Here is a 13821-nt window from a genome sequence, read left to right as displayed (position 1 = left end):
TCCAATGAGACAGTTTATAAAGAGATAGAACCTTTAACTAGCACAATTAAAAAGAAACGAATATCATTCTTAGGGCATCTAATACAGTCACCAGTAAATAGAATCAGTAGAAAAATTGTGTAAGAGTAAGAATAATATTAGATGGATCACAGAACTTAAAGAAGACATGAGAGAGTTGCATATTACAATAGAAGATTTAAAATACAAAACAAATACACTCAACATATTGAAAGATAAGAATTAACAAGCAGAGAATAGGAAGCAGAAAGAAAATTACGTTCAGAAAGGATGAAACAGTATTGTGCTGACAAAAAGAAGTAAAACGTCCATAACCTGACTAAGTAGTCCTATGTTGGCTAAAAAATTAAAATAAATAAATAAATTTGAAACTCGAATTAACTCTTAAAACAGTCACTGATGCAAAAACCACTTATGTTACAAAAGAAAGTGTACACGAAGATTATTAACAGATAACATTCGTGGGCTGAGGCTTCCAATAGTTCAATTGAAATTAGCACACTCTGTGATGACTGTGAAGCCAGGACACGACAAAAAACACAGGTTTGAATCCTGATCTGGTACTCTTTTTAGGTTTTTTGTTTGTTGTCACCTGTTACGTTGGATGTGGTAATGTCTCTTACCTATTCATTTCCGAAGAATGATTTATTTGGCTTTGAAATGGGCCGTTCATCATACTTCGTTTAGTTGGATTGGAATAGGTTGTATCTGTTATTAAGGAGACTCTGACAGTTGTGAGAGTGGCAGGATTTTAACTGCTAATAACTGCATGAATAGCAACAAATTATAGTAGAACTCAAAATAGTTTTACACCTCAGTTTGAGAGTCTACCTTCAGTATTGTGTTTCTTTGATCATATTAGTTCCATAACAGTAAATAATATATAATATATAATATATACTGCCCAGCTGTCATTTTTATGTTTATCATCTGATAACTGTGATTATAGAAGGTTTGCTCAGAGAGTGTACTTTATGCTCTTTGGAGTTAAAAGGTAGTCTGTGGTCATAAATAGACTTTCTTCATGCAAAGTTGGCAATGCACTTTCCTGCCACATATGTTAAACTACAGAACATATACTACATACATCAGATAGTGCCAGTTAAAGCAAGCTTGAACAAAGTAATCAATTGTACCATATGTGCCATGTCATTGTTTCCCTGTGACAATAGGTTGGGCTTCAGTACTGCACTTCATTTTTGCCTTTATGTTCCCTCTCTTTCTCCCAACCCCCACCCACCAAGCCCTACACTGTTGCCATTGAGGAGTGGCATGTTTTTCAATTTGTGACTCTATGTTCTATGGAGTTTTGATTGTTCAGTCAACATTTTGATTTTGAAGCACAAGATTATGCATGAATGCATGTGTACACACACACACACACACACACACACACACATTGGCACACGTGCACTTGTAATATCCACAGTTTTAGTTAGGTTAGACTGGCATAATATAATGTTACTGGTTTCACATCCCATTAACTACTTTTATGATTTTCGGGGATGCCGAGGTGCTAGAATTTTGTCCCACAGGAGTTCTTTTATATGCACTGTAAATGTGTGAACACAAGACTGGCGTGTTTGAGCCCCTTCAAGTACTACTGGATGGAGCCAGGATCAAATCCCCCAGCATTAGTTGAGAAGGGCTGCGCTCTACTGTCTGAGCTACTGAGCCCAGCACCGGGATTATATTTGTTAGATACATCTCAGTAAAGTGAACAATTTAAAATTTGTTTCTGGAGGATCAGCCCACTCATACATATGCTACAGTTGATCTTCAAATATACAGTATGCATTTGCATTTTTTGTGCAATCTGTTTCCAGAGCTGATTCCTATACGGGGAGCTTACAGACATGTCCACATCAAAACTATGCAAAGTATATGCATTATTTTTGTCCCTAAGGAAACTATTCATAAGTAAAATTTGCCATGACATTTCATATGTGCAGTTTAATGACCATGCACCAATTGTAAATTTTAAAATATCAATAACCCTTTTACTGATGTGTGTGCATGCCTGTATATGAGCTCAGAGGAGGCTTTGTATATTTTTTTTTCATGATTAATTTCTGAAGTTAAAGTGATACTGAATCTCCTTCCTTTGTATCGTTTTGCTAGGTGAGGATATTGTATTCCTGGCCACTGATATTAATCTTCCTGGTGCTGTTGACTGGGTGATGATGCAATCTTGCTTTGGACATCATTTTATGCTGGTACTCGAAAAGCAGGAGAAATTTGATGGGCATCAGCAGTTCTTTGCCATCGTTCAACTGATTGGCTCTCGCAAACAGGCAGAAAATTTTGCATATCGGTAAGGTGCTTATTAGTTTACTCTCTATTCTTATTAAGAAAAATTTTAGTAATAAATGTTTATTATATTACAGTATATTTTATTTTGAGTACAGTATTTTGAGTATATCTGTTTCTATAAGAGGCTGATGTGTTATCTGATTCTCTGTAAATTATGTCTTTTTTTTTTTTTTAGAGTTTTGCTACCCATTTTCTGTTGTTGGTGTTGGTCTGATTTATCTCTGTATTCATGTAATGTTCTAAATACACTGAAAATTTAAAAAATACCAGGAACTCTTGTCCGAGAAAATAGAAATTTTATTCACAATCACTACCAAGAGTATACAGTCATTCAATCAAGGCCATATTCAAGAAGATATAGTCTGCAGGGTGTGTCATAAGTCATAAGACCCTCCTGCAGCATTAATGTAGGTCTCAGCTCTTGCCTGGAGACAATTGTTGTAGATCTGACAAACATCATCCAACAGGATTAGGTAATTCCTTACACATTTCACCTGACGATACAGTTGGGCAAAGGTTGTTGCCTATGTTGAAGACCACACCAGATGACATCCAGTCCAAATATCCAGACTGCGGGCACATGTCTGATGATCAGGCTCGGCAGGGGAACCTTGGAGAACACATGATGTTGAACGAACAGTTTGGAGCCAAGCATAACTCTGTTGGAATAACACATTTCCCTGTTGCATGAGTGGCAGCAGAATGGTTTGGATGATGTTTTGGATATGCTGTAATTGATTAGTGTTCTCTGTACAAAAGCAAAGACAAAGAGACATTGCAAACTATGGCTCATATACAATGATTACTGGTGTTGGTCATGGGTTTGTTCTTGTATACAGGGTTATTCAGCTAAGTAGCCCACCTCGAATATCTTCTGATCCATTAAGGATATAGACGTTCTGTTCTGAAATTCTTAAATTGTTTTGAGGGGCTCGTAAAACACTGTCCAATTTGTCTCCATAATGTACATAATTACTGAGAAACAGGTAGAAACTTGAGTTTTTTAAATAGGACTAGACAAATTTCACCTAATAGAACAACTATGAATTGTCATAATGAGATAGAATAAAAATTCAATCATATTTGTACACTGTTGATTAGGTGGGAAGTCCTAATAAAGTTTTGGTTACTGAAACTAAGAATTGAGTGACAAATTTAAGGATGTGCTTATTTTATAAATCCAGTGAGTACTTTCGGAGAAATTAAAGGTTTTCGTATGTGTAGGCATTAGACAGAAAGCTATGCACCACTCACTATAATGTAGAGGACATATTGTACTGCGTGACTCACGCCTTGTTGAAAAACGCACATACCTCACCCTTAACTGGAGCGGGTCCAGAGGAACAACAGTATGATGTACAGCATTTTGGAGTTACAGAACTTTTGTTTGTTGATATTCAATAAGAAAGAGATGAGATAACACAGTGAAATTGTAATACTTCAAGTGCTTTATTGCCCTTCTTATCAGTACACAGTACATGAAATGAAATCAACAGCTTTAAAATCCAATGAATGTCATGGTCATTGGAACAAATGAATGTACAAATTAACGGACAACATTATTGTAGGGCTCTTTCATCCTCCTTAAAGCCAACATGTAAGGTTGATGTACCTCTACAATAGGCAATGGCCGAGGTGAGAATACATTACCACTGGAATGCTAGCATAAACCCTTCTTCTTATTATTATTCTTTTTCTTCTTCTAGATATTGAAGTGCTTTTGTCCTTGGCACTGTTTAGTGATATAGTGGAGTGTTCTTTCCTCGTTTGAGGCTTCTAATATAAGATTAATTGCTGTTAGTTTTGAATTGTAATGGAACAGTCTGTTTCTGTTCGGCAGGAGAAATTTATGAATTGTTTTGGCAGCATAATGGAGACAATTAAACATTCCAGCCAACCAGGCAAAAGAAACCACTCCAGCACATTTTTAAATCTTAAAATAAAAATTTCAAAAATTTGCAAAGACATAAATTTCTTGAACCAATGTCTAAACCAACAGTTAGTCCCAAAATTTTAAAAATCAGTGCAGAGGAAACCATGCACATAAAAATGGCACAAAGCAACACAAGAAAAAACCATTAGCAAATGGATTAAGAATGAAATGAAATTTTTATTCAGGAATAAACCTCTATTACGTTCAAAAATGTTTAATGCCCATTTAAATGCAGCCTCCCTAATGGTCCCTTTAGAATGGGATTCATTCCAGAAACACACCAATATCAAACTACATAAAACAATAACTGAATAAACAGAAAACACTGGATAAAAAACAAAATCTTAGGTCAGGAAAAACCACAGTAAGGAACAAATTTTTAATAACACCAAAACCAACCTAACTTTTCACCCACCAACTAAAAATTGAACTAACATAATTTTAGAGGATAAAGAATTACAGGTTCTCAACAAAGATCCAATGCATAATTGGGCAGGTTCTTATCAGCAATACCAACAATATATTACTACTAGCCGGGCTGAGTGATTCAGACGGTTAAGGCGCTGGCCTTCTAACCCCAACTTAGCAGGTTCTATCCTGGCTCAGTCCGGTGGTATTTGAAGGTGCTCAAATACGACAGCCCCGTGTCGGTAGATTTACTGGCACATAAAAGAACTCCTGCGGGACTAAATTCCGGCACCTCAGTGTCTCCGAAGACCTTAAAAAGTAGTTAGTGGGACGTAAAGCAAATAACATTATTATTATTATTATTATTATTATTATTATTATTATTATTATTATTATTATTATTATTATACTAGCAAATGTACCCGTGCTTCGCTACGGCGTTCAACATTGTATTCGAATATCGAAGTAAACAGTGTACATGCAGTAAATAAGATTGTTTTAAAATTGCATCTCTCTTAGCGTAATGCGAGAAAGAGCATGGGGATGTCCCCATACGTTGTTTCCAATGTAAAGTGTTTGTTACGGATTTGTGATATAACGGCAGGCTCACTTGCCTACTGCCATTCACAATCGAGTTGGGAAGTTTACATTATAATTGGAGGCCCCATTGCCTACTGCGCGGTCACAATCAAGTTGGGAGTGTTCGTTACAATGGCAGGCCCCATTTCCTACTCCCAAACAGATTACAGTCGAGGAGATTTTATTATAATGGCAGGCAAATTCCCTACCACCATTCAAAATTGAGTTGTGCCGTTATCATTATAATGTCAGGCCGATTTTCCTACTGCCAGCCAGCTTACTGCCAGTCACACCAAGTTGGTGAGTTTCCATCAAAATAGCAGGCCACTATGCCTAATGCTAGTCACATTTTAGATGAGGACATTTGTTTATAATGGCGGGCAACCTTGCCTTCTGCCAAACACAATCGGGTAGGGAAGTTTTACACAAAACTGCATGCTCACTTGCCTTCTGCAAGTCAAATCGAGAAGCGAACTATTCATTACAATTGTAGACCTTCCTTACTAATGACAGTTACACAGGAATTGGAGAAGGGCCCTTTTATACAGCCAGTCAAAGTCGGTGTGGGAGGTACTGATTACATTAGCAGACCCACCCTTTCTCGATCGCTACAAATCGACATCAGTGAATATATATAGATCGACATACGAAAGTATATGCGTGGTTACAATATTGAAGACCTTGATTTACAGATTAAGTGCTACTAAACGTACGTCATAGCGACAAAGAATTATACTATAAGACACGCCGGATTTAGTGCCCTAAATGGCTGGTCCTATGATATGTCATCTATTCTAGGGTCAGACTGAGTTAGAAACGTGGAACAGGGTAACGTTTTTGTAAGATTATCTCGCATTACATTACTTTTCGGATAATTATGTGACAGCTACATACATAGCATTTGGCTCACATATGGCTACTGGGTGGGCCAATTTTCGTGAAGAGTTTGAAGATTCTGTATTTCATGTAAGTAATCGAAAGTATGAATTATGCTTGTGAAAATTCCAAACTGACTTAACATCGATTAATAGAGAAAAATCAAGCGTAAAAGGGATACAGATATGGCAAAAAGTCATAAGACCAAGGTTGTAGATCATTCCAAATTGAACGGAGATTGTGCAATCTGTTATGTGATAGGAATTTCCGAAGGTCTGCACCATCATTAAAATTGCCTGCATATTTTGATATTCTTCGGGGATAAAAAGTGAAAAATGTAATAATCTAGGATGGTTTCCGTTCGTTACAGGCTAAAACGTATAATTTTGTCAAATTTCAATTATCTTCTTTTTTTCTTCTGGCAGATTATGCCGCAATCTGGATTTTGGGCAAGGCGGTTAAAAATTAGGACTTTCAGGAAACTAAACAAAAAATTGTGCAGATGGTCATTATTACCCCTTTAATGGAAAGCTGTACGAAAATTTCGCCAAAATAGTCAGTGTAGTGGCACACAGTCGTTACGATTTGATTTATATAAATAAGGAATCTGCTCCATGTAAAACACCTTTGTGGCTATGTCCGCTGGACTTAACCTGCAAAACTGACCATTCATGGTATCTCCCTTATTAATCCTCCTGACGAAAAAATGCACATGAAAAAATGGTTTAGAGGTGGAATTCCATCACGTTTGGTCGATTTCCAGTCAGGTTGGTCTTGTTCTGTATATATTGTGGAAGAGTAAAATCACCATTTCGGTTCCCTATAAACCGCCAGTCCATTCCGGAACATGAAATGTTATTTACGTTTAATACCTACCTTTGGACAGGTGGATGCTAAATATAAATTTTGGTTCGAATGTCTTCAGTAGTTTTCCAGTTGTAAGGAATACGCTTTACACGCACCCGCTCGTGAGTTAAGTCCGATGGGACTTGTACAGAAAAACGGTCCGTTAATGATATCTCCCTTATTAATCCTCGTATCGAAATGATGCACATGAGAAAAAAGGTTTAGAAATTAATTTCTACCAAGGCAGGTAGATTTAAATTAACGTTGGTTGTGTATATTTTGTGGAAGTGCAAAATCCAGTTTCTGTTTCGTATAAACCCCCAGTCAGTTCAGGGATTTAGAAACAATATTTGCCCTAAAACCTGTCAAGGACAGGCGTATTCTAAATATGAGTCTTGGTGGAAATACATCCAGTAGTTTGTAGCACTCGCATACATACGGCGTAATTAAGGAAGAAAATAATACAGTTAAGAAAGTTGAAACTAATAGAAAATGTATTATAACTGAGGACAGCCGGATAACGAAAAATCTGTAAATGCCAAGTGAATGTATTGGAAAATCAAATGCCCCTCAATAAATTATGCTAGTGTGAGTTATGGATATAATAAAGCGGTGACAGAGGAGAAATTTAGGTCCAGTGATTCCTAGGTAAACAAATAATAATAAGATGACTAATGGTGTTATTACTTAATCTATTCGAGGGCGGTTATAACAACCAACGATATTCCGCCAATATCCCGCAGGTAGGCCGATTGACGCCTATCTTGTCTTCTACCCAAGGAACAACCACGAATTTAAAAGCATGATGAGAAAAATGGCAATACGTTACTTCCCTGCTGGCATGCAGTCAGAAACTTTGCCATGGTAACCTGTAGGTTCGTTGTCGGTCTGTCTGTCACTCAATGCAGAGCATGATACCAGCGGACAATTGTAAATTTCTCCGTCATGTGAAGAGTAAGGTAAATTATGAACATAACGAAAGTTGTTTATAATGAAGAGACGTTTCCCGTACGGTGAACGAAGTTTACAGAAAATCAATAGTATAAGAGACAATGGAGGAAAACCAGAATGGTTTTCCTATAAACCCCCCGTCTTTTCAAAGATTTTAAAATGATATGCATATCGAAACCTTCCCCGGGATGAGTATACTCTAAATATGAAGTTTGGTTGAGATCTATCTAGCCGTTTCGACGTGATGGTGGAAAAACCATTCTGGTTTTCCTATAAACCCCCCGTATATTCAAAGATTTTAAAATGATATACATATCGAAACCTTCCCCGGGATGAGTATACTCTAAATATGCAGTTTGGTTGAGATCTATCCAGCCGTTTCGACGTGATGGTGGAAAAACCATTCTGATTTTCCTATAAACCCCCCGTCTATTCAAAGATTTTAAAATGATATGCATGTCGAACCTTCCCCGGGATGAGTATACTCTAAATATGAAGTTTGGTTGAGATCTATCTAGCCGTTTCGACGTGATGGTGGAAAAACCACTCTGGTTTTCCTATAAACCCCCCGTATATTCAAAGATTTTAAAATGGTATGCATATCAAAACCTTCCCCGGGATGAGTATACTCTAAATATTAAGTTTGGTCGAGATCTATCCAGCCGTTTCGACGTGATGGTGGAAAAACCATTCTGGTTTTCCTATAAACCCCCCGTCTATTCAAAGATTTTAAAATGATATGCATATCGAAACCTTCCCCGGGATGGGTATGCTCTAAATATGGAGTTTGGTTGAAATCTATCCAGCCGTTTCGACGTGATGTTGGAACAGACAAACAAACAGACAGACAAACAGACAAACAAACAGACACGAAACGTAAAAACCACCGATTCGGTCTTGAGTTGACCTAAAACAGATAAATATCTGAAAAATTGGCAAAACAAAAGAAATTACAGACAGCGGACCCCCTACAATTTTATTTATATAGACTAGCGAATGTACCCGTGCTTCGCTACGGTATTCTACATTGTATTCGAATATCGAAGTAAATAGTGTACATGCAGTAAATAAGATTGTTTTAAAATTGCATGTCTCTTAGCGTTATCCGAGAAAGAGCATGGGGAGGACCCCGTACGTTGTTTCCATTGCAAGGTGTTTGTTACGGATTTGTGATATAACGGCAGGCTCACTTGCCTACTGCCATTCACAATCGAGTTGGGAAGTTTATATTATAATTGCAGGCCCCATTGCCTACTACGCAGACAGAATCTATTTGGGGAGTTTCCGTTAAAATGGCAGCCCCCTTTTCCTACTTCCAGACAGATTACAGTTGAGGAGTTTCTATTATAATGGCAGGCAATTACCCTACTATCACTCGAAATTGAGTTGTGCAGTTATCATTATAATGCCAGGCCCATTTTCCTACTGCCAGCCAGCTTACTGCCAGTCACACCAAGTTGGTGAGTTTCCATCAAAATAGCAGGCCACTATGCCTAATGACAGTCACATTTTAGATGAGGACATTTCTTTATAATGGCGGGCACCCTTGCCTACTGCCAAACACAATCGGGTAAAGGAGTTTTAAACAAAACTGCATGCTCACTTGCCTTCTGCAAGTCACATCGAGAAGGGAACTATTCATTACAATTGTAGGCCTTCCTTACACAGGAGTTGGAGAAGGAACCCTTTCCTACTGCCAGTCAAAGTCGGTGTGGGGAGTACTGATTACAATAGCAGACCCACCCTTTCTCGATCGCTAAAAATCGACATCAGTGAATATATATAGATCGACATACGAAAGTATATGCGTGTTTACAATATTGAAGACCTTCATTTACAGATTAACTGCTACTAAACGTACGTCATATCGACAAAGGATTATACCATAAGACACGCCGGATGTAGTGGCCTAAATTGCTGGTCCTATGATATGTCATCTATTCTTGGGTCAGATTGAGTTAGAAACGTGGAACAGGGTAAAGGTTTTGTAAGATTATCTCACATTACATTACTTTTCGGATAATTATGTGACAGCTACATACATAGCATTTGGCTCACATATGGCTACTGAGTGGGCCAAGAGTTTGATGATTCTGTATTTGATATAAGTAATTGAAAGAATGAATTATGCATGTGAAAATTCCAAATTGACTTAACATCGATTAATAGAGAAAAATCAAACGTAAAAGGGATAGAGATACGGCAAAAAGTCATAAGACCAAGGTTGTAGATTATTCCAAATTGAACGGAGATTGTGCAATCCGTTATGTGTATAATTTTGTCAAATTTCAATTATCTTCTTTTTCTTCTGGCAGATTATGCCACACTGGATTTTGGGCGAGGCGGGTAAAAATTAGGACTTCCAGGTAACTAAACCAAAAATTATGGAGATGGTCATTATTACCCCTTAAACGGAAAGCTGTAAGAAAATTTAGCCAAAATAGTCAGTGTAGAGGCACACAGTCGTTACGATTTGATTTATATAGATAAGGAATCTGCTCCATGTAAAACACCCTTCGGGCTATGTGCGCTGGATTTAACATGCAAAAGTGACCATTCATGATATCTCCCTTATTAATCCTACTGACGAAAAAATGCACATGAATAAAAAAGGGTTTACAGGTGGAATTCTATCACGTTTGGTCGATTTCGTCAGGTTGGTCTTGTTCTGTATATATTGTGGAAGAGTAAAATAACCATTTCGGTTCGAATGTCTTCAGTAGTTTTCAAGTTGTAAGGAATACGCTTTACACGCACCCGCTCGTGAGTTAAGTCCGATGGGACTTGTACAGAAAAACGGTCCGTTAATGATATCTCCCTTATTAATCCTCGTATCGAAATGATGCACATGAGGAAGAAGGTTTAGAAATTAATTTCTACCAAGGTAGGTAGATTTCCATTAAGTTTGGTTGTGTATATTTTGTGGAAGTGCAAAATCACTGTTTCGGTTTCGTATAAACCCCCAGTCAGTTCAGAGATTTAGAAACAATATTTGCCCAAAACCTATCAAGGACAGGTGTATTCTAAATGTGAGTCTTGGTGGAAATACATCCAGTAGTTTGTAGCACACGCGTACATACGGCGTAATTAAGGAAGAAAATAATACAGTTAAGAAAGTTGAAAGTAATAGAAAATGGATTATAACTGAGGACAGCCGGATAACGACAAATATGTAAATGCCAAGTGAATGTATTGGAAAATCAAATGCCCCTCAATAAATTATGCTAGTGTGAGTTATGGATATAATAAAGCGGTAACAGAGGAGAAATTTAGGTCCAGTGATTCTTAGGTAAACAGATAATAAGAAGATGACTAATGGTGTTATTACTTAATCTATTCGAGGGCAGTTATAACATCCAACGATATTCCGCCAATATCCCGCAGATAGGCCGATTGACGCCTCTCTTGCCTTCTACCCAAGGAACAACCACGAATTTAAAAGCATGATGAGGAAAATGGCAATACGTTACTTCCCTGCTGGCATGCAGTCAGAGACGTTGCCATGGTAACCTGTAGGTTCGTTGTCGGTCTGTCGGTCACTCAATGCAGAGCATGATACCAGCGGAAAATTGTAAATTTCTCCGTCATGTGAAGAGTAAGGTAAATTATGAACATAACGAAAGTTATTTATAATGAAGAGACGTTTCACGTGCGGTAAACTAAGTTTACAGAAAATCAATAGTATAAGAGAAAATGGAGGAAAACCATTCGGGTTTTCCTATAAACCCCCCTTCTATTCAAGGATTTTAAAATAATATGCATATCAAAACCTTCCCCGGGATGAGTATACTCTAAATATGAAGTTTGGTTGAGATCTATCCAGCCGTTTCGAAGTGATGGTGGAAAAACCATTCAGGTTTTCCTATAAACCCCCCGTCTATTCAAAGATTTTAAACTGATATGCATATCGAAACCTTCCCCGGGATGAGTGTACTCCAAATATGAAGTTTGCTTGTGATCTATCCAGCCGTTTCGACGTGATGGTGGAGAAACCATTCTGGTTTTCTTATAATCCCCCGTGTATTCAAAGATTTTAAAATGATATGCATATCTAAACCTTTCCCGGGATGAGTATACTCTAAATATGAAGTTTGGTTGAGATCTATCCAGCCGTTTCGACGTGATGGTGGAAAAACCATTCTGGTTTTCCTATAAACCCCCCGTGTATTCAAAGATTTTAAAACGATATGCATATCGAAACCTTCCCCGGGATGAGTATACTCTAAATATGAAGTTTGGTTGAGATCTATCCAGCCGTTTCGACGTGATGGTGGAACAGACAAACAAACAGACAGACAAACAGACAAACAAACAGACACGAAACGTAAAAACCACCGATTCGGTCTTGAGTTGACCTAAAACGGATAAATATCTGAAAAATTGGCAAAACAGAAGAAATTACAGACAGCGGACCCCCTACAATTTTATTTATATAGATTACTACTATTGCAAAAATAGAACAAGTCATATCACAAAAACCAAAAGATAAACAAAATGAAATAAGATACGATGTTAAGAAAAACTTCCAGAAATTTTCAGAAACCAAACACAACTCAGTTTCCTGCCCAAATAATTAACAGCCTACAACAAAATATCAAAGACAACGTCCTGATAATTACTAAAGCAGATAAAGACAGTAGTGTGATTATTATGCATAAAAAATATTTTTCAGAAAAAATAGAATCATTCTCTTCAGATAACACACTCATCAAAGTCAATAAAGATCCTACAAATACTACACAAAAGAAAATCAAACAATTATTTAAAAATACAAGCTTCATCCTTAGTGATAAGTAAATAAGTTAATCAATATGAATCCCATATTACCAGTAGCTAGAGCTCTACCCAAAATACACAAAGATGGCATTTCCATTATACCAATAATGAACTTTAGAAATAGCCCTACACATAAAATATCACAATTCATCCATAACTCTTTTCAAAAATCCTACACCTACCAAAATAAGTCATCAGTAAAATATGTAATAGAATTTTGCACTGCCACAAAAAAATATTAAACTAAAACCCTCTTATACTGTAAATTCCTTTGATGTCTCTTTAACATGTACTCTGAAGTTCTAGTAAAAGAAATACTTAATGTAATTAGAAAAAAAATGCAAAAGAGCAAACTAAGCAACCAAGAAATAGATAAATGTACTGTATGACTGTCCTAGACAATATATACTACGCCCTTCCTGCGTCCAGGTCGGTGTACATAAAAGAAATCCCAGCCAGCTTCTCAGGGTGTTTGAATGTAAAACAAACGTGGGGTCAAAGAGAAGTCGATATGCCGGGTATTATTATATAAGTACCTGAGGATTCGATGAACGTCTCCATCCGATGCGTTAATGAGTCGACATGATTATCCAACAACTTATTACCTTAAGTCTAAGATACCTTAAACTATAATTATCACATTTGGTCTATGCTTCACTTCATCACTATTGAAATTGACTAAAATCTTATTTACAACCTTCCTTAAACGAAATTCTAAATAGATATAATCCCCTTATGGGAAATCTGGTTGCATTGAAATCACATTCCTGTCAATTAACATTTGTTGTCATTTGTAATACTCTTAACTTGTTCTTACAACAGCTCAATAACATTAATTTTTGATAGCTTTACATCCGAATACAGCTTCTGAATTCTAGCCTGACTAATGCCTTATCTCATGAATTCTTTTATGGTTTTCTTAAGCCTTCGGAACTCCAAAAAATTTCTTGTTTGCCTCATCCATAAATTAGCTGTCAGTAACTAAAAACTACCTTACTCTTCAAGAATATGTTTCAAATTCACATTCCTAAGTTAATGTAATCATAGAATCAAGCATGTTATATACAACCTTAACTAGTTCAAACCGGGCGAGTTGGCCGTGCGGTTAGAGGCGCGCAGCT

General features: G+C 37.0%; 1 protein-coding gene across 2 annotated transcripts in view; it reads left to right on the top strand.

The window, feature by feature from the left end:
- Positions 1 to 13821, top strand: part of LOC137498544 (E3 ubiquitin-protein ligase SIAH1A-like) — a 264443-nt gene that overhangs the window by 237317 nt on the left and 13305 nt on the right. For both annotated transcript variants that reach the window (XM_068226225.1, XM_068226224.1), the window contains exon 7: positions 2140 to 2332. In XM_068226225.1, coding sequence (XP_068082326.1) covers positions 2140 to 2332 — 193 coding nt within the window. The remainder of the gene's footprint in view (positions 1 to 2139; positions 2333 to 13821) is intronic.

The sequence above is a fragment of the Anabrus simplex genome, chromosome 2 (assembly GCF_040414725.1).
Source record: "Anabrus simplex isolate iqAnaSimp1 chromosome 2, ASM4041472v1, whole genome shotgun sequence".
NCBI lineage: Eukaryota > Metazoa > Arthropoda > Insecta > Orthoptera > Tettigoniidae > Anabrus > Anabrus simplex.
This window is presented reverse-complemented; position numbering and strand designations above follow the sequence as displayed.